Source organism: Macrotis lagotis, chromosome 1 (assembly GCF_037893015.1).
Source record: "Macrotis lagotis isolate mMagLag1 chromosome 1, bilby.v1.9.chrom.fasta, whole genome shotgun sequence".
NCBI classification, from domain to species: Eukaryota; Metazoa; Chordata; class Mammalia; order Peramelemorphia; family Peramelidae; genus Macrotis; species Macrotis lagotis.
The window spans coordinates 55,336,626-55,361,656 of record NC_133658.1 but is presented as its reverse complement, the minus strand read 5'-3'; the positions used below and the strand labels follow the sequence as shown (position 1 = coordinate 55,361,656).

Genomic DNA, 25,031 nt, shown 5'->3' with positions numbered 1-25,031 from the left:
AAATCGTTGCTACTGGGAGTTGAAATTAGACAAAACCCATAAAGGTTACTTTTATATTCATACTCAATGTTCTGAATTGGTTTTTTTCTTTTTAAGACAAGAATTCTTAACTTGGGGACTCATTTGCTTTTTAATATTTTGATAAATGTATTTCAATTGAATTGTTTTTCTTAATAATAATCCTTGGCATTTTATTTTATGCATTTGAAAATTCTCTATTTTATTTTGGTATTTATTTTAATAAAATCCTCTATTTTATTTTTACTATTATTTCTTTCTTATTTTAATAAAAATCATTTTTATTTTATCATTATCTTAATAAAATTCTCTGTATTTATTTTATTATTTATTATTTATCTTAATAAAATCCTCTTCATCATTTTATTCATTTAATATATTGTATGCATTTAATCATATAATTCTGCAAAGGAATCCCTAGATTTCTCCAGAGCACCCTAGGGATCCAGGACACAAATCAGTGTAAGAAGAACTCTGGCTTCAGAGTGAAAGATCTACAACTGAGAGGACCTTTAGAAATCATCTAATCCAACTTTCTCTTTTTTACAGATGAGAAAACTGAGGTACAAATTTATTTAAGTGGAAAGTGGTAAATTCAGGATTTGAATCCAGGTCTTCTGTTCCAAATTGAGTATGCTTTCGACTACACCATAATCTTTCTATCTCTGTTTCTCTCTTTATCCTTTTCCCCTTTTTTCTAAGAACTTTAATTATTGGATGAATCATTTCTTAGATTTGTCCAATAGCCAACTTTCTTTTTAAAATGCCACAACAAAAGTTGGGCAGATTGCCAATTCTTACAACATATAATTCTTTTTGTTGTTGTTTTGTTTTGGTGGGGCAGTAGTATTAAGTAACTTGTCCAGGTTACGGAGCTAGTGAGTATCAAGTGTCTGAGGTCAGATCTGAACTCAGGTCCTCCTGACTCCAGGCCCAGTGCTCTCTTCACACACCACTTAGTTACCCTACAACACATAGTTCTTGGAAAATAAATCTACCCAATCATATTTAAATATACCCAGTTTTAGTACTCTTCAAAGATATTTTCCCTGGAATAGAAATGTTCCACTTTAATATTTGCCTAAATATCAGGATTTGCTTTCTCTCCTCAATAAAATAAGGGTTTGAACTAGAGAACCTCTAAGATGCCTCCTACTCTAATCAAGGTGTTTTTAATAGCTGGGACAGTAAATAGAGTGCCAGGCCTAGAGTCAGGAGGACCTGAGTTAAAACCAATCTCAGACACTTACTGTGTGACCCTAGCCAAGTTGCTAACTTCTATTTGTCTTAATTTCCTTATCTGTAAAAAGAGCTGGAGGGGCAGCTAGGTGGTGCACTGGATAGAGCACTGGCCCTGGAGTCAGGAGGACCTGAGTTCAAATCCAGCCTCAGGTGCTTAATAATTACCTAGCTGTGTGGCCTTGGGCAAGCCACTTAACCCCATTTGCCTTGCAAAAACTAAAAAAAATTTAATAAAAAGGAGCTAGAGGAGGAAATGGTCCACCACTCTAGTATCTTTGCCAAGAAAACCCCAAATGAGGTCAGGAAGAGTCAGATACAACTGAAATAAGTGAACAACATATAATTGAGTTAGGTAAAATTAGGGTATATAGATTTCAGTAAAATATCAAACCATCAGATTTCAGGGGTTACATCATCTTGACATTTTATGTAAAATATAACTCAAGTTGGTCACCATTGAAACAAGCCAATTCAGCTTCACCAGTCATGTGGGAAAATTAGCTGCAACCATCTTCCCTCTCTATTGTCATCTAACTTTGTTTGGAAATGACTCCAGAATCCCAAGGGACTTGATGGTCTTTGGAGTCCAGTTCTCTGTCCTGCTTCCCTATACTTATTGTTCTCAGTGTTCCAAAGAGAATAAACAAGTTTGGCTAAGAAGCCACCACTCTCTTCCACTTTGTCCACAACTTTGGAGTCATGTTCCCTCAAATGAGAGTGAACGATAGGCTGTCTAAGGTCCATTCCAGTTCTCCCACTCTATAAATCTATTATTCTCTTTATGTAGCAATAATCACACTCAGTAATAAGACTTCCTAAGTATAAAATGCCAAAGATAAGCTTCCAGGCTTAAATCTTCATGATAAACTTGTCATTACTATTACCATATTTGATCTTTTCCTCCTAATCTAATATTTCTTTAAGACCCTCCTCCCTCCCAACAATCTGTCCGATCACTAGATGTCTTACTGATTGATTGGTTAATTGACTAAGGGACCATACCCTTTCTACCTCTGGACATGTCTTTAGGCTAGAAGGAAGAAAATGGGAGAGTTGATTGCAGAATTACTTAGATACCTGGGCTGCCAAGCCACAAACTTCAAAGGCATGGAGGAACAGAAAGCAGCAGAGCTTAGTGGACCTGAAGGCAGGACACCTGGGTTCTGTCCCCAGTAGGACCGCTAAGTTAGTTATGTGGCCTTGATCAAGCCCTTTCGTCTTCTCTGTCAAATTAAGAAATTAGATAAGATTATTTCTAAAAGTCCTTCAGCTTTGAAAGTCTTTGACTCTGAGTGACACGTTCAGTCTCTCCCATGATGGTCTGGGGTATCTGATTTAAGCATAGAATAGAAGAGGACATGTGGGAGGATATGTCAGCATCCCCCATCCCTCTATCAAACCTATTCTCTGATTAAAAAGCAATTTGCTACAATGAAAAAGACCCTAGTCTTGAGGAGGTCCTGAATTCAAATACTGTCTATGACATTTAACAAACTCTGTGACTTTGCCTTTCAAAAGTTGGACAGCCTCAGGGCAAGCCCTCTTCAAACAAAATCTCTGATCAGAAAATGTCCATTTTGGGGGGCAGCTAGGTGGTGCAATGAATAAAGCACCAGCCTTGGAGTCAGGAGTACCTGGGTTCAAATTCGACCTCAGACACTTAATAATTACCTAGTCGTGGGGCCTTGGGCAAGCCACTTAACCCCATTGCCTTGAAAAATCTAAAAACAAAAACAAAGAAAATGTCCATTTTTAATGCTCTGGAATACATACCCTTGGGTCTTGAAAGCATTGGCTTATTCTTGCTTCTTTTTCACCCTGGAATCAGTTGCTTTTGGTCAAACCTAGGAAGCCTGGACATCCCTTCCCAAGATCTCCTCTCTGGTGGATCCGTGCAAGATTTGTTTATTTCTTAGTCTCCTGAGTTCTTTCTCCTCCTGAGAATCTGCTGAGTAACATGTCATCATCAGTCACCATCCGCACCATCACCAAGTATCATGATAAAAGCACACCAACACTTTAAAAGAAGAAGCAGATGTGCCAAACATCCTTTTCCCACCTGCCATTTGAGAATATCTCTCCTGATTCTCTCTCTCTTGCAGTAACCAACACTTTATCAAGTATGAGAAGACTGTGAGATCCCACCTGATCTGAGTCTCCCATGCTCTTTACATCATATAGGGAAGATACACTCCCTACACTCTAAGAATTTATATTCTCATAGAATCTTAGAATCTTTGAAACACAGAGTAGGAAAGAACCCCTAGAGGTCATTTCCTCTAGTCCCCTGCCTCCAATAGGCTGTGCCTAAAGCATTTCAATCATGTTGTAAGTAAAATCCAAACTTTCCTTAGTACTTTTTCCCAATACTTATTACCTTTTCTTCTGTAATAGTTTTCTCTTGTATCATAAAAGCCCTCCAGAATTATCCATATATAAGTCAAAGGGCAAATATCCCATCGAGTGTAGGATGATGATGAATGATGCTGATAAAACAAAATAGACACATGAGTCTAGGAGTTCATGGTCTACTTAGTCATTTTCTACCTGGAAAAGGCAAGGAATACTACTGAGCAGTATGTGATAAGTAAGGGCTTGATGATGGGCTTCAGTTAACCTCAGTGGTTGGAAGAGGAAGTCTCTATAACCTGGTATGATCAAGGTCACAGAAGATGTGGGATGTGAGATAGAAGGGTTCTTAATTGTTTTTCATCATGGGTTCTTTTGGCAGTCAAGTAAAGTTATTCCCTTCTCAGAATACAGTTTTTAAATGTGCCACATAAAATACATAGGATTAGAAAAGAAATAAATTACATTAGAATATAGTCAAAGAAATCCTGCCTTAAAGAAGGTATACAATTCATTGCAATGAGACAACAGGAGTTTGGACAGTGCAGCAGATATAGGTCTGGATATGGAATCCAAGAGTATGAGTCCAAATTCTGATCATACTATTTTCCAGCTATGTAATGGGCATATTCATAGTGTCTTGATTTTTTCATCTATAAAATAAGAAATTTGGATTACAAGTCCTTAGTACCTTCCAATTCTAACTCCTATGGCCCTGTGAAAAGAGCAAATTAGATCATTTGGAAGGAAGAGTTAGGTCTATGCTGCTTAGTTTTAGAAATCATTTCTGTATTTCTTGATGAAAGAGAACCTGGGAGCAAAAGAGTCTCCATGGGAAGATCAATGACACTCTGGGGAAAGCAGGGGATGAGGAAACAGAGATAAAGGAAGGAAGAGAGAAACAACAGACAACCCAGAGATAACCCTGAAGAAAAAGAGACCTGGGAGAAATGATATCTAATTATCACATTTAAAATTTAAATATCTTAAAATAACATCTAAAAATTTTTTAAATTATATCTAAAAGCCCATTTAATCTTCATGAAAACTTTGTAGAATTAAAGATATTATTATTCCTATTTTACAAATGGCAAGGCAGAGGCTGAAAAAGGCTATGTGATTTGTCCACAATCATATAGTATCTGAGGCTGGATGTGAACTCAGGTTTTCCTTGGGAGTCTAAACCTAAAGTTCTATGTTCTAGGTGATTCTGTCCATCTAAGAGCCCCCTAATCAGTCACTTCACTCTCATCATCTTGTAGCTACACGAAGCTTCCTTAGGATTCACAAATCCCAGGATTTGAGGAATAACGTTTTCTCTCCTCTGGGGACATGGTTTCCTAACAAATTGGGTTGTGAGGTACCTGTATCCTGACAAAAGCAAAGACCCTCAGAAAAATAGACATGCTAGAAGACGCAACACCAATTTGTAACTTGACATCTCAGCTTGAGGGATTCTGGGGGAGCAAAGATGTCTCCACAAAACACATTGTATGCAAAACAGATATCTGTTCTCTTTCTGATTAAAAAGCAGTTTGCTACAATGGAAAAGACCCTTGTCTTGAAGTAAGAGATCCTGAATTCAAGTCCTGTCTATGACACTTAACACCGCTGTGATTTGGGAGCAAGTCAATTTGCCCTCTCTGAGTCTCAGTTCCCCAGTTTAGAATTCTATGATATTTTTCCCATTGGGTCCACAGAGGAAGTATAGGGCAGAGGAGGCATAGCCTAAGAAGCTTTAATATTCCTCAGTCTACTCTTCTCATGCCTTCCATTCTTGGTCATTAGGAAAATCTGAGTTGTTGCGTTTATTTTTTTCTTTTTTAAATTAAATTTTTATTTATTTTCAAATAATGATTTTTCCTTGTCTCCCTTCTACAGCCCTCATCCCCACAGAGAAAACAGGAAAAACAAAACCCCTTTTGCAAACATTTATAGTTTTTTTTATAATCAAGCAAAAACATTCCTGCTTTGGTCCAAAATATGTCTCCATGTGACCTGACTCTATTCCCTCTTTTTAGGAGGGTAGACAACTTTGAGCAACTCTGTCTCACTTAAATCTAATTAACACATGAGTCAAGATATCACCCCCCAATATCGTTGATCCTCTTTAAAACAAAAGACAAACATTTCATTATGAGCCCTTTGGAATTGTAGCTGGTCATTGTATGGAGCAGAGCTCCTTAATCTTTCAAAGTATTTCTAGTGTTATTGTCACTATATAAATTGCTCTCCTGATTCTGTATCAGTTCATACAAGTGTTCCCACGTTTCTCCACTCACTGCCTTTCAGTTCTGTCTGTGTGCATTAATGATATCTGGAGGCTAATGGACATGATGAACCCCATGGCTTCCTTCCAAGTTTTCATGTTTTTAGTCATATTGTCTTTATGTCCCTTGAATAAGAGTATCCTTCCTCTCAATTTCCCAGATGAGGAAACTACAGAAGGAATATTAGTCTGATTCTGGTGCTGCCAGTCTTCTTATGCCCTAGGCAAGACTGAAAGACAGTGACAGCAACAAAGTTAGATGGAGGAGCACAGTCTATTCACTCTATGCTGCCCAGCCATATTTCGTCCTGGAAATTACTCCATCCTGATGAATGAAAATGAATCTATAGCATCAATTAATTGCCTACTTTGTACAGAGTCCAATACTAGGGGAGAGAATCAGTATGATGTTTGCCCTAAGGAACTACCTCATAGATCTTATGTTTATTTGTCTTTCTTTGTATACACAGTGCTTAGCATTTAATATACAGAGCATTTAATAAATGTTTTCTGACTAACAGGATCATAAATCTAGAACCAGATGCCATGAATCCAACCACTTCAGTTCACAGATGATGAAAGAGTCCAAGGAATATTAGTTGACTTACCTGAGATCACCAAGCCTGCCCATGGCTCTCTGACAGTATGAATAAACCAAAGAATCCAAATACTGGGGGAAAGACTTGTTATTCAATTTTTTTAAACTACCAGGAAAATTGGAAAGATGCCTGGCAAAAATTTCTCATACCTCATGCTACAACAAGCTTCAAATGAATTAACGACCTATATGAAAAACGTATTATAAACAAATTAGAGGATCATGAAAGTATTTTTTAACTTCTATGGATAGGGGAACATTTTTTGACTAAAAAGATATAGGGGGGCAGCTAGGTGGTGCAGTGGATAGAGCACCGGGCTGGAGTCAGGAGTACCTGAGTTCAAATCCAACCTCAGACATTTAATAATTACCTAGCTGTGTGGCCTTGGGCAAGTCACTTAACCCTATTGCCTTGAAAAAAACTAAAAAAAAAAGATATAGAGGGTCACAGGAGACAAAATGAGCAATTTTGAATTATATAAAATTGAAAGACTTTTACACAAAGAAAACTATATGAGTTTCTAATTAACTAGAAACACTTTCCTGTTTATCCACTCCTTAACCCTTAGGAAAGGGACTAAAAAACTCTCACCTCAATTTGCTTTCCATTTATTGGGAATTAGCCTCTGTGGGACTTGCTGGCATATTCCTAGGTGACACCATTAAAAAATAGGCATACTAAGTAATTGTATGGAGAACTCAGAACTGGATCCTCTTCTTCTTTACATTCTCACCCAGTGATTTCACTGATTTCTAATAGTTCAATGACCACATCAAAGAAAATGATGCCCATCAAAAAAAAAGCGGGGGGAGGAAAGGAACTATCTGTACAAAAATATTTTTAATGGCTCTTTTTGTGGTGGCTAAGAATTAGAAATCAAAGTGATACCCATCAATTAGGGAATAGCTAACAAGCTGTGGTAAATGATGGTTATGGAATATTATTGTGTTTTAAGAAATGAACCCAGAAAGACTTACATGAACAAATTTACTTGATGCAGAGTGAAGTAAACAGAACCAGGAGAATTGTCATTGCTGTTTTCTTTCAGTGTTATTTTTTCAATTTACACCCAGAGATAGTTTTCAACATTCATCTTTTTGTAAGCTTTTGAGTTGCATATTTTTCTACCTTCCTCCCTTTCCCTTCACCCTCCCCATGACAGTGAGTAAAGTGATAAAAGTTATGTATATTTAATCATGTTTAACCTATCTACACATCAGTCATGTGAAAGAAGAATCAGAACTAAAGAGGAAAAAAATGAGAAAAAAGGGGAAAAAGCAAGTTTTAAAAAAGTGAAAATAATAGGCTTTGGTCTAAATTCAAACTTCACAGGTTTTTATCTGGATGTGGATAGCATTTTCCATCACAAGTCTTTTAGGACTGGGGCAGCTAGCTGCTGCAGTGGATAAAGCACTGGACCTGGAGTCAGGAGGACCTGAGTTCAAATCTAGCCTCAGATACTTAATAATTACTTAGCTATGTGACCTTGGACGAGTCACTTAACCCCAATGCCTTGCAAAAATCAGAAAAAAAGTGAGAATTATCCCTGGTCACTGATCTGCTGAGAGGATCTAAGTCCATCATAATTTCCAGGGGAACACTGCTACATAGTAAGAGTATTATTGTACAATGAAGAACTATGAACAGCTTAGCTTTTCTTTGACAATCCCAAAGAACTAATGATGAAGTATACTATCTGCCTCCAGAGAAAGAATTAATATTGTCTGAATAGAGACAGAACCATGCTCCTTTTCACTTTCTTTCTTGCATTTTTATTCATCTTCCTGTATAAAAATGACTAATATGGAAATATTTTTCATGATTGCACATGTGCAATCTATGTCTGGTTGTTTATTATGTATGTGTACAGAGAGAGAGAGACAGAGGCAGAGACAAAGACAGAGAGAAATGATAACCAGCTCTACACATTTAGTCCTGGTTTCTCTCCTGAGCATCAGTTCATCATTACACAATGCCCAGTGGACATTTTGAAAAGGATGTGCTCTCCTCATCTCAAATCCAGTAAGTCCAAAACAGAATTTATTATCTTTCCCTCAAAATGCATCTGTCATCCAAGCCTCCCTTTCTCTCTAAACACGAAGATCTGCAACCTCAATGCTTAAACCCTAATAAGTGATAATGCAGGGGGCAGCTAGATGGCATCGTGGATAAAGCACTGGCCCTGGAGTCAGGAGTACCTGGGTTCAAATCCAGTCTCAGACACTTAATAATGACCTAGCTGTGTGGCCTTGGGCAAGCCACTTAACCCCATTTGCCTTACAAAAAAAATGAATAAATGAATATATAAATACATCACATAAATAAATGAATGAATGAGTGAATGAATGAATGAATGTGATAAGGTAAGCAGCAGGCAGAACTCTGATACTTTTGTGTAGGCAAAATTTCCTTGGTACTCATTCCTCCTTTCAGCTATGGCTTTATCTCTAGCATCCCACTCAGCCATATTCTTCTAGAGGTGGGGAAATGAAGTAGAGGTTTTTACTATTCTCCTTAGAGTCTCCCACTTTGCTTTGCTTTTTCCTCAGATTCCTTATGTCTTCTCCTTTAAACCAGGCTATAACATACGTAGGAAGATTCAGTGGGACAAGAATAACAATGAGGGCTCTCAAAAATCTGATAAACAAAAGGAGAACTAGGACATAACTGGAAATGGAGAGTGAATCAGTAGCAACAGAGAAGACAGGAATGATGTGAGAGATGATTCAGAAGAAGAATATCCCAGAAGAAGAATCTTTTCAAACCATTGCAGAGTGAAGGGGATTATTTTGACTTGCCTATGATAATCTGACCATCCTCCACTGTGATTCTACAGTTGCTTAAATTCACTTTTGGTGAATGCACTCTCTCCTTCAGGAAGTATTTTTTTTAAAAAATCAACAAATTCTCTTTATTTTTCTATTTTATTTTCCTCCAATTACATGTAAAAACAATCTTAAACTTTAATTTTTTAAATTCTGAGTTCCAAATTCTCTCCACCTTTCAACCCCTCAAACAAAAGGCAAGCAATTTTATATTGGTTACATATGTGGTCATACAAAACATATTTCCATATTAGTCATGTTGTAAAAGAAAACAGAGCAAAAAGAAAAAACTAACCCCAAGAAAAATAAAGTTTAAAAATGTTTCAATCTATATTCAGACACCATCAATTATTTCTGTAGGGATGGGTAGCATTTTTCATCATAAGTCCTTCAGAAGCTGTCCTAGATCATTGAGAATAGCTAAGTCATTCACAGATGATCATCATACAATATTATTGTTACTTACAACGTTCTCCTGGTTCTATTCATTTTACTTTGCATCAGTTCATGAGTCCTTACAGGTTTTTCTGAGTACATTTGGCTCATCATTTCTCATCATTTCTTATAGAGTAACAATGCCAGATAGACTACAAGTCTACCCTTCTCCTGAGATACATGGAGTAATGCATCCAGTAGAGACGCCATACCAAACATGGACCAACCCTTTTTGTAAGGGTTATGGCATTGTAGAAATTTAGAGTGTCTTGAGATTGGAGATAAGAATCACTACTCCATATACATCTTGGTCCTCCATGACCATACATACTAAGTACAACCTCTTTTACAGAAGTTATCTGTCCATATATGTTCCCTATGCATGCTCTTACTTATGATGGTATATTTCTGAAAAAGTATACCCCAGGTTTATCAGGTCTATGGTCTACTGCTACTTTTATTATGCTATCTCAATAAACAGCATCCTTTGAAATATGTCCTCTGGCTGACTACAGAACAAGTAAAGCCACTGATGAGTGCCAATGAGCAAGGTTTTGAATAATATCAACTCACTTTGTGACTTGCAAATTCAAGATTACCTTGAATATGAAACATCTATTCTAGCGGCCCTCACATCTGAGCGATGGGGCCTCAAGTGCTATAATACTGTACTCACATGGTTTTATTTGGATCCTTCATTCTTCCCTCGTGAGAGTTCAGAACCACTGAATACCAGAGCTAATGAGTTTGTTTCCCTCATTTCCATTTCTTTCTGAACCACGAACTCATCCCACTAAGCCTTCTGTCTCCTAGTCAGCTATTTGTGGTCCTACAAGTTTGTCTATAATTCCAGTGGTTGATTTACTGTTTGCCACTCTTGCCACACGGCCAGTAAAGCAGGCTAGCCGTCCCCTATTTCAGGGCTGGGGAAATGGAGTAGAGGCTTCTACTATTCTCTTAGGCTCTCACTTTGCTTTGCTTTTTCCTCAGATTCCTTATGTCTTCTCCTTTAAACCAGGCTATAACCTACGTAGGAAGATCCAGTGGGACAAGAATAACGATGAGGGCTCTCAAAAATCTAATAAACAAAAGGAGAATTAGGACATAACTGGAAATGGAGAGTGAATCAGTAGCAAGAGAAGACAGGAATGATGTGAGAGATGATTCAGAAGAGCCTACCAGACATGGCTGCCAATTGGATATGAGGTGAGGGGAAGGGAAGGGAAGAATTGGAATTAATTTGATGTTTGGGACAAAAAAGCCAAGTGTTAGAAGAAGGGATTCTATAAGGTAGAGATGAAGAACCTCGGGGACAGAGAATGGCCAATACAAAGACATATAGAAAAGAGATGGAACCTCATGTATGAGAAATTGCAAAACCAGTTGACCTAGACCAAAGAGAATAGAAGATTATTGTAAAATGCTAGAAAGAAAGGGAGATTGGAGCCAGATTATGAAGGACAGTCCCTGGAATATACGTATGGAGAAAGGGAAAACATTTATGTTCAATGAAAATCAGTTTGGGCAAATACTTGAAGAATGGATTATGGGGTGAAACTTGAGACAAGAAGTTTAATTTTAGGTCTATTATAAAAGTGTAGATGAGAGGTAATGAGGGATTAGGCTGAGATGCTAGTGAGAAAAAGGTTGGATTTAAGAACTGTTATAAAAGGAATAGCTAAGTGGTTCAGTAAATATAGCACTGGCCCTGGAGTCAGGAGAAACTGAGTTCAAATCCAGCTTCAGACATAGCTGTGTGACCCTGGACAAGTCACTTAACTCTGCCTCAGTTTCCTCATCTATAAAAGGAGTTGGAGAAGAAAATGTCAAACCACCAGTATCTTTGCCAAGAAAACTCCAAATGGAGGGGCAACTAAGTGGCACAGTGGATAAAGCACCAGCCCTGAGGTCAGGAGTACCCGGGTTCAAATCCAGTCTCAAACACTTAATAATTACCTAGCTGTGTGGCCTTGGGCAAGCCACTTAACCCCATTTGCCTTGCAAAAACCTAAAAAAAAAAAAACTCCAAATGGGTCATAAAATCAGACACAACTAAAAAAGTGATCAAACAAGAAGTTTTGCTTTGAGGCAAACTGTGAATTGGGAAAAGTATCAGACTTATTTGCCTGGCACTGGAAAGTAGAGTAAGAATCAAAAGATTAAGTTACCAAGAAGCAGACTGAGGTTCAGTGCATGGAAAACCTTCCTATCAGAACCATTACAAAGTAGGTTGGGCTGACTTGTGAAGTTCACTTCAAGGCATTTGTCAGAAGAAATGGGAAGAAAACTGTAGAAATCAAAATTCATGCTTTGCTATTAGAAATGGAGTCCATGGTATAAGCATAACCAAACACAACTGGGAAGCCACATCAAGACCTTAGAATATTAATGTGATTCCTTCACTCTGGAATTCAGGGCAAAGGAGTAAGAAGGTATGAGGAGGACTCCCCTTCATCTACTAGTAACTGCCTATTTAATTATTCTCACTAACTAGGCAATAAGCCCTTGTTTCTGCTCAGCTGAAATACAGCATCACAAAAGTCTTGGTAACAGTTTGATCTATTTTGTGTTATGGTTTTTTTTTTTTATTTTTTTTAAAGACAAAGCCCTAGTTGCACCACCCTAGTTATGGTTTTATTAAGAGGTATATGAATGGCAGGACAAGAGGACTCCCATGAAAACAGGAGGCATAACCACAAACACTTTTTTTTCTGTCTGTTAAATGAATTCTTCAGTTGACTTATCCATGAGACTAGATAACACAGATAAAACTGAGTTATATATATAACTCAGAATGTTCCTTTGGTGTCCTGAACCTCTCACTTAATCTTCATTACAGATCTACAGAATTTCAGTGCGAAAGGACTTAAGCAGCAAACTTTGTCCATCCCAGTCCTAAAACATTTTGAACAGAACATTTGCAGGAGTCTCTTGTCAACTTTAGGGAAAGGAAATAAAGGAATAGAGATATAAGCCTAAAATCTAGAAGTGAAATACATGTTTTGGGGCAGGGTTTTGGATGTATTCAAGAACAGGTAGATCTTCACTGGATGAACTTTTGATGCTGGGCTTTTGGGAGTGGGCTCTATGAGAGCCCAAACCATTAGGCCATCTATTTTAAAGGTCATCTGCTTCCTCTGTTAAGATGTGGATTTCTGGCTCCAGAGAAACTTCACATCCTTGCTAATTAAGGAATTAGGACAGAACCAGACAAGCAGTTCAAGTGCCACCTCCTATAGTGCAGTTCTTTCCTCATCCCTCCTGCTGTGAGACCTTCTGTCTGTCTGTCTGTCTCTCTAGCTTTGTCTGTCTCTCTCTCTCTCTCTCTCTCTCTCTCCTTTCTATTTTAAGAGTAGCTAGGCGGTGGAAAAGATAGAATGCTAGATCTGGAGCCCAGAACATCTATGGTCAAATCTGGTCTAACATACTGACTACCTGTGTGACTCTAGGCAAGTCACTTTTGTCTGCCTCAGTTTTCTCATCCACAAAATGGGGGTAAAAATAGTACCTACTTCCCAGAGTTATTGTAAGGATCAGATAAGGTAATATTTGTAAATTTTAAAGTGCTATATAAATGTAATTATTGCTATTGTTATATATTTTTCTTTTTTGTGAATAAATAGAATCTGGAACCATGATTTCAAGGTAGCAGGTTCATAGATCCTTGATGCAGATGGAAAGCCCTGGTATATTCAGTGATAGCCTTTCTGAATTTCTGTAGCCAAGATAAATTCCCCATTTGATGGTCAGCTCTCTGGAAATATGCTCAACCCTTGGTTGGGATGTTCCCTCAACCAAAATAGTCCATTGTCTGGCAGAAAATAAGAATTTTAGTAAAAGAGCTGCAAGGTATGTGTATGTAGATAAGATTTATGTGTGTTTTAATATTTTTAAATTTTTATTTTATTTAAATTTTTTTATAGCATCTCCATTTCTGAATTCATCCCTCACCCTTCCTTACCCAAGCACCCATTCCCTGGAATAGATTAAGTGACACAGAATAAAGGGCAGGGGAGGAAATATGGCAGTAAAATTAACCAATGCACCAACATCATTTGACAGAAAATGCAATGTTTCACACCCATAGCCCCTCACTCCTGCAGAGAAGAGAGGGAAAGTGTATTTTCTCTTCTCTTCTTTGGGGGATAAGCTTAGTTATTATAATTATAATTGGTTTCATTTTTACTCTTCCTATTTATATGAATGAAGCCCTTAGGTAGATTGCTTTCTTGGTTTTGCCAAGTCTTCCCAAGCTTCTCTTAATTTTTCACATTCATCCTTCTTATAGCAAAGTATTAATCCACTCACAAAGTAAATAATCCCTAAAGGAAATCCCTACTTTGTTTCAAGTTTTTAAGCTACTGTAACAAGCGCTCCTATGAATCTTCAGGTGTATTTGGGAGCCCTGTGTTCTTACAAAGACAGCCAACCTGGAGTCAGGAAGACCCAAGTTCAAATCCAGGCTCAGAAATTAGCTATGAAATCCAAGGCAAGGCATCTAATCTCAAGTTTCCTTAACTGCAAAACAAGGGTAATGACAGCGCCTATCTTGCAGGATTGTTGTGAGGATCAAACATGACAATAATGTAACATGAGGATATTGATAATAATCATAAAGCACTTAACACAGTGTGCGCTACATAGAAGATGCTTTTAAAATGCTTGCTCTCTTCCCTTCTTCCCTGTCATAGGTCTGCTCTCTGGGAATTTAGCTCTGCTAATTGGATCAATCAAGAAACACTTATCGAACACCTACAGCGCTGGGGTCGCTATGCTGGGTCCTATGGGAGATACCCCAGTGACATAAGACAAGCTTTCCTCATAGAGTTCACAGTCTAGCTGATGTCTCAGCAGAGGACCGGGGCTGGAAGGAGCTGTCCAGTCCACCCTAACAATAGTGATAACAACGGTCATCAGCCATCCAGTAGTCATTCATTGCTCTGTTTTTCTGAAGCACCTGATTTGATCAAAAACCCTGGGAGGTGATGAGGAAATGGAGACCCAGAGAGGGGATGAGGCTGTGGCCAAGGTTGCAAAGCCAGAATAGGAGCCCGAGACTTCTGATTTTCAAACCAATCTTTCCCCTTCACTACGCTGTGTGGATGAACAGCATCAAATCTGAAGACAGAAGACCTGGGCTCTAGTTTCCAAACTTTTTTTAGATTTTTTTTCAAGGCAAACGGGGTTAAGTGGCTTGCCCAAGGCCACACAGCTAGGTAATTATTAAGTGTCTGAGACCAGATTTGAACCCAGGTACTCCTGACTCCAGGGCCGGTGCTCTATCCACTGCTCTACCTAGCCGCCCTCTAGTTTCCAAACTTTAAGCGAATCTTTGCATGGTCTCCAAGTTCTCCTCCAACCAACTCTCTGTTACTTTGCTTACAATAGATGCTTAATAAAAAATGAATTGACTATAGTTGCTAAAGATGTAAAAGATTATCCAACCTGGGTAACATGACCTATAATCATGGCAATGGTGGGAGTTTGAGGCACTATGGCTAGCTGCCCCTTTGCTGCCTTTTCATTAGATATATCTCTCAGCTCTCTGGATAGGCACAGAAGACAATCCTCAGTGTTTAGGAAAGGAGGCAGTGCAAAGGTGGAAACCAGGAATGCTGACCGGTGACTGGGGCTGTTCAATCATTTACATGCTGGGAAGGTCAAAAGAGGAGCAGAAATGCATTCTATTGGATTTCAGTCTATCATGGTCTTCTTCAAAGTCTGTTTGCTTGTTTAGCCTTCATTCGGAAAGTACCAAAGGCATCTGTAGCAAGAGACTGCTCAGCTCCTCCCAGTCTTTGTCTCCGCCCCACCTCTAAAGTTTTTTACAGAATCAAAACCCACAATGCTAAAGAAAGAAGTCATATATGGGAGTGGCTAAGTGGCGCAGTGGATAGAGCACCAACCCTGGAGTCAGGAGTACCTGGGTGCAAATCCGGCCTCAGACACTTAATAATTACCTAACTGTGTGGCCTTGGGCAAGCCACTTAACCCTGTTTGCCTTGCAAAAACCTAAAAAGAAAAAAAAGGATGTCATATATGAACAAAAGGTACTCTTTTTGTGGTAGTAAAGAACTGGAAACTAAAGGGATGCCCATCACCTACAAATGAAATGTGAATGGAATGGAATATGACTGAAACCATCAGAAATTTTGAAAGGGATAGTTTCCAAAAAACCTGGGAAGCTAATTATGAAATGATGCAGAGCAACGTGAGTAGAACCAGAACTATGTTTTGTTTATTACAGCATATTGTGAAGATAATCTTTAAAGACTTATTAATAACTGATCAGTGAATGGATAGCCATGGGTCCAGAGGACTAATGAGGAACTATGCTTACAGAAAGGGAATGAATTCAAGATACAGAAACACACACACACACACAAACATTTTTTTGAACATAGACAATGTAGGAATTTGTTCTCTATGCATATTTGGTTACAAGGGCTTTTTTCTTTTTCCAGTTGGGGGAAAATGAGACAGAAACTGATAAGATAATTTTCTCTCTAACTATTCTCACACTTATCAAAGAAACTAAATTGATCATTTTAGCTCATTGCTTCCATCTACTGGACAGCACTCACCCTGTCTGCTCTCCTCAAAGAAATCAAAGAGGAATTATCCTGATTTCAGCCAAGAGGGCAGGGTGACGTCGGCAGCTTTCACATAAGACCAGGTGGAGTGAGTTAAGGACTTCTCCATCCTGCTGTGAGCAGTTCAATTAGTCCTCAGCAGCTGTGTTGTTTCTGAAAACAGTGTTTTGAGAAGATGCAATAAAGGAGAAGATCCGGTAATGCTCCCCAGAGAAACCACAGGAGGGCAAGAGCATCAGAATGTGAATGGTTTGCATGTTGGGCTCAGCTGCTTCCAAGTTCAGAGTCATGATGACCCTCAGGAAAGGGTGCCTCATCCAGATGGGGTCCAGCCTGGGGCTCCTTTGTCTAATAGCTGTGCCACCAGAGCCCCTTAAGGTAGGCACTGCCAGAAAACACTGATCCTGCATAGCTTTTTTATAAAGGCACTGGGGCACTAGGATCTGGAGCAGATTAAGATAGATCATGGATTTCAGATAATAAAGGACTTCCATGGACATTTAGCCTTATCTCATGGGGGGGGGGGGTGCAGTGTGAAGTGGCTTGTTCAGTCATGCAGGTCCTCTCAGGACCCTGTATTCGAACCCAGTTCTTTCCTTCCTCCCAAACCAATATTCTTTCCACCCTTGTAGTTTGCTGGCTGCCTTGGCTCTAGATCTAAGAATTATTCTCATGTCAAATTACCATGCATCAAGAATAGAACTGGGAGCCAAATGCAATGCTTACCACTGACCATTTTTGCTGATTTGACTTTACTTAACCTTCCTATATCCAAATTTTTGTTTTTCAAAAATAAGTATTATAATCACTAGCAGGTCATCTATGTTACAGAAATCCCATGATGACAAACTCAGTTATTAAAAGATACAGAAAGTGGGGGCGGCTAGGTGGCACAGTGGATAGAGCACTGGCCCTGGAGTCAGGAGGACCTGAGTTCAAATCCAGCCTCAGACACTTAATAATTACCTAGCTGTGTGACCTTGGGCAAGCCACTTAACCCCATTTGCCTTGTAAAAACCTAAAAAAAAAGATATAGAAAGATCTTGGAGACCCTCAAAAAGCAAGTACTATATAAATATTTTCATGCATTGATCTTTGGTAATAAGATCCCTTTTTATTACAACTCATCCTTTGGGATTCTTGTCCCTCTTTGCTTAATTCCTCTATCAGCTACCTAGCACATAGAGGTAGGTTCTTGGAATGTCTGAGATAGCAAGATAGAAGACAAATAGAAACTGGAAATTGAGAGAATGCCCATCATTTGGGGAATGAGTGAACAAATTATGGTATGTTATTATGACAGAATGTTATTCTGCTAAAAGAAATGATGAACAGGATACTCTCATTTACATTAGTAGATGCATTAGAAAATGTACTATATACAGGATGATCAACTGTGAATGACTCTCTTCTCAGCAAAGCTGTGACCCAAGACAATTCTGAAGGATTTATGACAAAGAATATTATCTAATAATATGACAAAGTATGACAAAGACATAGCTAATGGTCTGAACACAGATTGAAGCATTAAAAAAAGGTTAAGTAGAGAAATGATAGGTCGGGAGGGTAAGCAGGCAGATATGAGAGAGAGAGAGAGAGAGAGAGAGAGAGAGAGAGAGAGAGAGAGAGAGAGAGAATTTATAGGCATATATTTTCTTGACTCAAAGCCTAAGCTTGGGGAAAATGCCAGTACCAGAGAGTCATGGAATCATTCTATAGTACTTCATCTTCCAAGTGATTTTATTTCTCTGAATTGTGATTTAATTGGTGAAAAACGTGGGCTTTCCCTTGATGGTCATTATGTTCCCATGTACTTGGGGCTTAGAGTAAATGAGAATTGATCTCCCTTCCACCCTCATTTCATACCACTTACTTGTTTACCTTCTGTACAAAAGCTTTCAGATCTAGCATTGTGAGGAGAGACCTAGCTTTGGATCTCAGCTGTGTGACCATGCAAATCATAACTTCCCAGAGGCTCAGGTTTCCACATATTTATAAAACTTAGCTTCACAGGATAGCAACTCCTTACCCCACAAGACATTGTTTAATTGGTAAGAGTACATTTCTTAGTCATATAAAATGACATGTTTTTAAATAGTCAATTTTTTTAACTAAGACCTTTTCATTTTTCCTTATGCTTTTTTAAAAATTTTTAATTTTTATTCTGAACTTAACACCAAATAAAGTATTTATTTCCACATATGAAGGAAACAGAAAGACTGCACATGAAACCACAATTCTCTATTGTGCACAGCTTGCTTTTCTTTTTAAGTACATAATAAATTCAATATGTTATTTTCAAAGCTGTACAGCTTGTCTGTTTCCCATTGACCTTCCTTCTGTTTTCTGTGAATTTTCAAAAGATGCTTCAATGATCCTTTCTTTTTTTCCCTTTCTTTTTTCAAATTTTAGTAATTCTACCAATAACTATCCTTTCTCCAAGACTTGCTATTAGAGATAACTTTCCCCACCTCCCTCCATCTTGTCCCCAGTAACAAGCCAGAACAGATGAGGTTGGCATGGAAACTGAGGAAAAGATTCCATCTATTCCCCTGGTTGTTCACAGGACTTGGATGAGATGGGGAGCAACAACTCTATTCCTCTCAATGACATGGAGGTCCACCAGCCCCGCCATCTGCCCTGCCACTGAAGCCCAAGGGCCTCTAGGCATTGGCATTTTCCCAGCAGCTGGACTTTTATCTTGTCTCTCACAATTATAGCATGAACTGGAACAAGAACTAGTTTCCTTCTATTTGCTTTCCCAGTACCAAGTAGAGTACCTGCAATTCTTTTATGTCCAAAATTATATCTTTCTCCATTCTGAGTTCATCACCTTTCTGTCACAGGGTGGGTACCAAGTGTCCATCAGTGTTCCTCTGGAATAATTATTGGTCACTGCATTGATCAAAATTCTTAAGTTTTTCAAAGTTTTCTTTAGAACATTATCAGACAACTTCTGCTCACTTCACTTTGCATCTATTCATGAGGGAAAAACACTTTTTAAGCCTTAAAGTTCTACAGAAATGAATTGTTTTTCATACACTGAAGATATGGGCATTTAAGATCAGACAGCAGAAAAGCAGGTTTCAATTTAGATAAGCCCTACCTAGACTGTAGGAAATGAAATCAAACAAAGGCACCATTTATCAATGCAGTCTCCCAGTTCAAAACTGGAATATGATAAGTAAACAGAGAAGACAGCAAACTATTAGATTTAGAATTTTGATGGGTCCTTTTACAATCTTAGTAAATTGTCAAAGCATTTGTGTAATGAACCCCTATACCCACTAGAGGTCAGACTACAGAGACTATATTTTTATATGCCAGAAAGAAGAAAAACAAATTCTGGTAAAGGATATTTGCAAAGGACACAGAGCCAAAGTCTGCCAGCAAATCACCTGCAAAGAGAAAGGAATAGAATATGTCCTATTCCCATAAAGAGAGTCAGCAAGATTGAGATTCTCTTAAATATGATTAAGCTAAGTATTTATAGAAGCAATGAGATGCCATAGAGAAGTGACATCATCCAGTTCCTTCTTGGCTCCACTCATTCATTGCCATGGGTCCTCAGCCAGGGGAGCTGACTCAATTTCCCCATTTGTAAAATCTGAACACATTCATGTCCTGATGTCTGTTAAGCAAACTTGGGAAACACTTGAGGTAAAGTCTGGTCTCAAATGAATCAGGGACTATTGTCTCTTCTCTTTGTCCATTTTTCAAATCATTTGATGCCAGGACTCCAATCAGCAGAAGGGAAAAGACTTAAAATTCAAAGATAAAAGCATATTAAAGATGGATGGGAGTTTGAAAGGGGAGCTCTTCAACATCCTCATTTTCCAGTATGACACTAGGGCTGTACCAGCTAAAACCTGTCTCTCTCCCAGGGTTACATGTAGTGTCATTTTGTATGAACACCGCTCAGCCTCTCACTCCAAACAGTCAGTTTCACTGATGTGTTGGGTTAGTAAAAGAGGAAATTAGAGTCAACTTTTTCTTTAATCTGCAGTTGAATTTTTCACCTTTATATATAGGGTGGTTATCTGCCTATCATAAAGCAACTGCCAAGCCACCATCTCTCACTCAGTTGTGAGGCAGTTGGGATGCAAACTAACTTCAATGTTAGCTCATGCCAAATGCACAGTCTTCTGTCATGCCCATGTAAAATGTCAGAGACAAAACAAATGATTCTGAAATTATGGGTTATTTTTGTATCATCTCTACTACTCCAATAGATAAATGTTTACTAATTTAAAGGTAAAAGTGACAGCAGTCAAAACCATCTCTCAGAAAGGGTGGGAGGTATTCAGGTTTGAAATACTGTACATATGGTCAAATTTAATTCAAGGTATGGATTTTTCTCTTCCTCTTTTTCTTAAGAATTTTTTTTTGTCATAAAACTCAGGGAATTTAATTCAGGTAACATCAAAAAAATAGATCAAGGCAGCTAGGTAGTACAGTGGTTAGAGCACTGGTTCTAGAAGCAGGAGGACCTGAGGTTAAATCTGATCTCAGACACCTAATAATCACCTAGCTATGTGACCTTGGGCTTTACTCATGCCTTAAATAAATTTTTTTTTTGCAAAGTAATGGGAATAAGTGATTTGCCCAAGGTCACACAGTTAAGTAAGTATTGTCTGAGGTCACATTTGAACTCAGGTCCTCTTGACTCCAGGGCTGGTGCTCCATCCACTGCACTATCTAACTGCCTCTAGATCAATAATTTTTTAAAAAGTCACTGAGTATGTCTTCTGGGTCAAATACCATCTTTACTTCATGCATCAGACCGCAGACTTCTGGACACATTTTCATTGTAATGCCATCTAACTTCCAAGACACAAACTATGCAACAAGGTGTTTAAAATTTCATTTATTGAAAACTGAAAAGGGAAAAAAATCAAACTTCTCCCCATGTAACAACAGCCTAATGTAAAAAGTACAGAAGCTCAATGAATCCAGAAAGGTCCCCCCCACCCCCCACGCGCACACACACACAACCCCTCATCATGGAGGACACAAATCCATGGCCAAATGAATGCTGCTCTGGCCAGGGGAACCTCCTTGTAAACCAAGCCCTATCCTGGCTAAGGAACCAGGTGACAAGGCTGGAAATGATGCTGGACGATGCCTTCATTTTCAGATTTTTTTACAAATCAAGGAATTTAAGAAAAGACCGAAGAGCTCTTTCTTCCTCCTCCTTCACTCCCAAGCATACTTCATGTCCCCCATCCTACCCAGTCTTTAATGTAGGATACCATACCTGTCAGTCAGACCAATTTTAACAACTTGACCTTAACTATATCACAAAGAAGTCAAATTCATAAACCTTGACTTCTGGTGGCCCTCCTTACATGCTGATGTTCCGTTCTGAGTTTGAAGTATCAGTTAGTACTTAGACAATCAGCCTTTTTTCTCCCTTGATGGCTGAAAATGTTGTACATTTATAATTATTTTGGAAAAGTTTAAGACTTAAATTATGCCTACTATGTAATAATTTAGAAACCATCATTCACAATTAGCATTCAAACCTACATCATCTATTACCTTCTCCTAGTCTATCTGAACATACAACTATGAGTTACTTGTCTCAGAAAGACAAATAAATTGGCTGTCAATTAATCCAAGGGAGGTTCTTTACCTTAATCTTAATCTGTGAACAGATGTCAGGTGAACTTGGAAAGGAAAAAAAATTACATCTTCACTAACCTCTTAAGTGAAATTTAGGATTTTCTCTAATTATTGGTGTAATAAAATTATATTCTAAGCAGAAATCCATAGGCTCAGATTGTCAAAAAAAGTCCAGCACTACAAAAGACAACAAAAGCCTTAGACCAGGGGTGGCTAGGTGGCGTAATGGATAAAGCACCGGCTTTGGAGTCAGGAGTACCTGGGTTCAAATCTGGTCTCAGACACTTAATAATTACCTAGCTGTGTGGCCTTGGGCAAGCCACTTAACCCCGTTTGCCTTGAAAAAAATCAAAAAAAAAAGTCTTAGACCTAATTCTCTAGTTAAATTAGGGAGAACAGAGGAGGAAGAAGGAGAAAGAGTCATACCCCCCTCCCCAGGAGAGGGATATAACAATATTCTCCTCAAGATATTTTAAAGTTTCGACACAGTGGACACACACATTAGAACTTATGACTTTTCTTAAATATAATTTCTTAAGTGGGTCAATACTTTCTTCAGCAGTTTGCATCTACTACCATACCAAACAGCTAGTTCAACTTTGCATGACAAGAGGACAAATGAACTCAAAGACAATCCAAAAGTCTAATTTTGGCTACCTGTACCATGTAACAATAGACAAGTCCCTGATTGAGAAGCAGATCTCAGTTTTATCTCTTCTCTGTTTCTTCCTAACTACAGAAAAGTAGAAAAGTAACCGAACAATGACACACAGAAGGGTGGATGACTCCCAGAGACACCTGGGTCATGCAGAAAACAGTATCTAACATTTATATAGTACTTTAAGGTTTACAAAGCACTTTACCCATATGATCCCAAACAATCATGACTTTGCATAATTAGTCTGGTACTGAGATTTTCTTGGTGGATTCTCAACAATTCCCCACTCTTCACCCCGGCCCCAAAAGACTCAGTGGAAAAGAAAACATCTAAACACAAACTCCATCCTCACAATTAATCCTTTTCCCCAAGCTCTAAAGAAATGCATAACATGTGGCAGGGTTATTTCTGGACTAGGTGGATACCATTCTAGAATACTATTCTACCCTCCTTCTTCTAATTTGCCAACTAGATTTATCACAAGTTAAGGCAGTGTTTCAAAGTCTGAGTAAGGAGAAAGGAACTGGGAAGTGAAAAGTTAATAAAAATCAATTGAGCTCCTAGTAAACTAGAAAGCAGATAGAAAGTTCAATGGAAATGTGGGAAAATTGCTGCCAAACCAATCTCCCTCAAATTACTCGTGTTACAAATGGGAACCATGTTTACATTTCAAGTATGGCCCCAATTGGTCACATTGTGATATCCCAGCAAAACCACCAACGTGCTAACTTACATACTAAATTCAACATTTCCATTCATGGCCATAGGCAGAAAAATCAGTAATGATTGGTCAGACTGGATCAATTCTCAAGAGTTTCAATTCCCAAAAGAGTAACTGAAAAGGACTTTGTTCAAAGTATCAAAATATCTACAGTAAATCCATCCCACTCCAATCTACCACTATGCTGCAAAAGAGACAGAGTTTGCAAATAAGTTATTACTGATGAAAAAGGATGGGAGAAGTCAAGATACTCTCCAGATGGAACCACTAACTTCCCCAAAAACGAAACACTGAAGCCACATCTTGTGAACCCATAGAGGATCTCAACCAGATCATAAATAGAACTGCATGCTGCAGAAAATCTGTCCTAGTTTTTCCACAGAAAAATTGGAATTCCCATTAACAATTTGATCACCAATGCTTTGGCTTTTGTCGGCAATTTGGATCAAATTCTCACCTAAAGTAAAAAGTAAAGCTAACCAAAAATTTCAAAATTAGTGTGATTCAACTATGCTATAATGGACTTAAATGAATTTCTCTCTCCTCCTCACTAAGAAACATAAAAGAAATAACCATTTCCACATGTAAATTTTTTTTTTTGGCAATTTCCCATTCACGTTGATCCAGTCTGGAATCAAAGAATGACAGAAGAACATAATCATCAAAAGGAAGGCTTCTCTCATAGTTAGAGCAGATCATTTCCCATGGAAAAATGCCAGTTTGGAAGGTGCTGGCCCCCTCAAGCCTCCTATACCAATGTGGCCCTCAATGGCCACAGCATTCCCTATGGTCTAATACAAGCTGCTCCTCAGCCAAAGCAGAGACTCTCAGTCCAAGGATAGAGATTGTTACCTAAGATATTTTAATAAATGGTCATGGAACACCCTTATTGACACAGATCAAAGAGGCAGAGAACAGAATGTGCATTATCAAGGGTTTGGATTGATGCTATTGCCCTAAATTAGTCCTCATTTTCAATTCACAGAAAAGGTCCACAGGAGTATTGACATGCTATGCAGTAATGAACTCTGTATTAGGGCAAGGATAAGTGTCTTATTCAAAATCAGCTCTTTAACTGAATTTATTAAAACAAGGCTGAAAGAAACCCAAAAGGAACACACAACTAGCCTCTCAACTACCCTCAGCTTTTTACTTTCTTTAAAAATCACTGCCCAAAGCATCAGGATGAGAGAGTGTCTAAGGCATTTTATAGTCAGTCTTGTCAAAAAAAGATCAAAAAATGACTAGTGCAAAACATTTCTTTCTTGACACAGGCTTCACTTCCCTGCTTCGCTAAGAAAAAAATATCCAGTTCCAAAATAGTCCTTCTAGTGATTAAAGAAACATGGTTTTAAATTTCTGGGTGGCAAAGATAACCAGTAGATTTAGTCCTAATCAGCTCCTTCTTATGCAGCTCACATCTACTCTATAAGTGACTGGTGCTTTTTTCTTTTTCCTTTTTTTTTTAGGTTTTTGTAAGGCAAATGGGGTTAAGTGGCTTGCCCAAGGCCACACAGCTAGGTAATTATTAAGTGTTTTGAGGCCAGATTTGAACTCAGGTACTCCTGACTCCAGGGCCGGTACTCTATCCACTACGCCACCTAGCTGTCCCATGGTGCTCTCTTTAGAAGCAAAGAAGGGCTCTTCAAAATAGCTTTTCAATACACTATTCTCAGGGTTTTAGGAAAAATAAGCTG

General features: G+C 38.4%; 1 protein-coding gene across 8 annotated transcripts in view; it reads right to left on the bottom strand.

Moving 5' to 3' along the window:
* C1H16orf95 (chromosome 1 C16orf95 homolog) overlaps positions 1–14,981 on the bottom strand; it is a 54,980-nt gene extending 39,999 nt beyond the window's left edge. For 3 of the 8 annotated variants that reach the window (XR_012471667.1, XR_012471669.1, XM_074201743.1), the window contains exons 1-2: positions 3,320–3,615; positions 3,034–3,205 (exon numbers count right to left, since the gene is read on the bottom strand). Coding sequence is in view for 1 of the 8 variants with exons in the window: in XM_074201743.1 (XP_074057844.1) it covers positions 3,034–3,052 (19 nt within the window). In the remaining 7 variants the exon portion in view is untranslated. The other 5 variants (XR_012471671.1, XR_012471677.1, XR_012471670.1 and 2 more) reach the window with 5 other exon arrangements.
* Between the last annotated feature and the right edge of the window lie 10,050 nt (positions 14,982–25,031).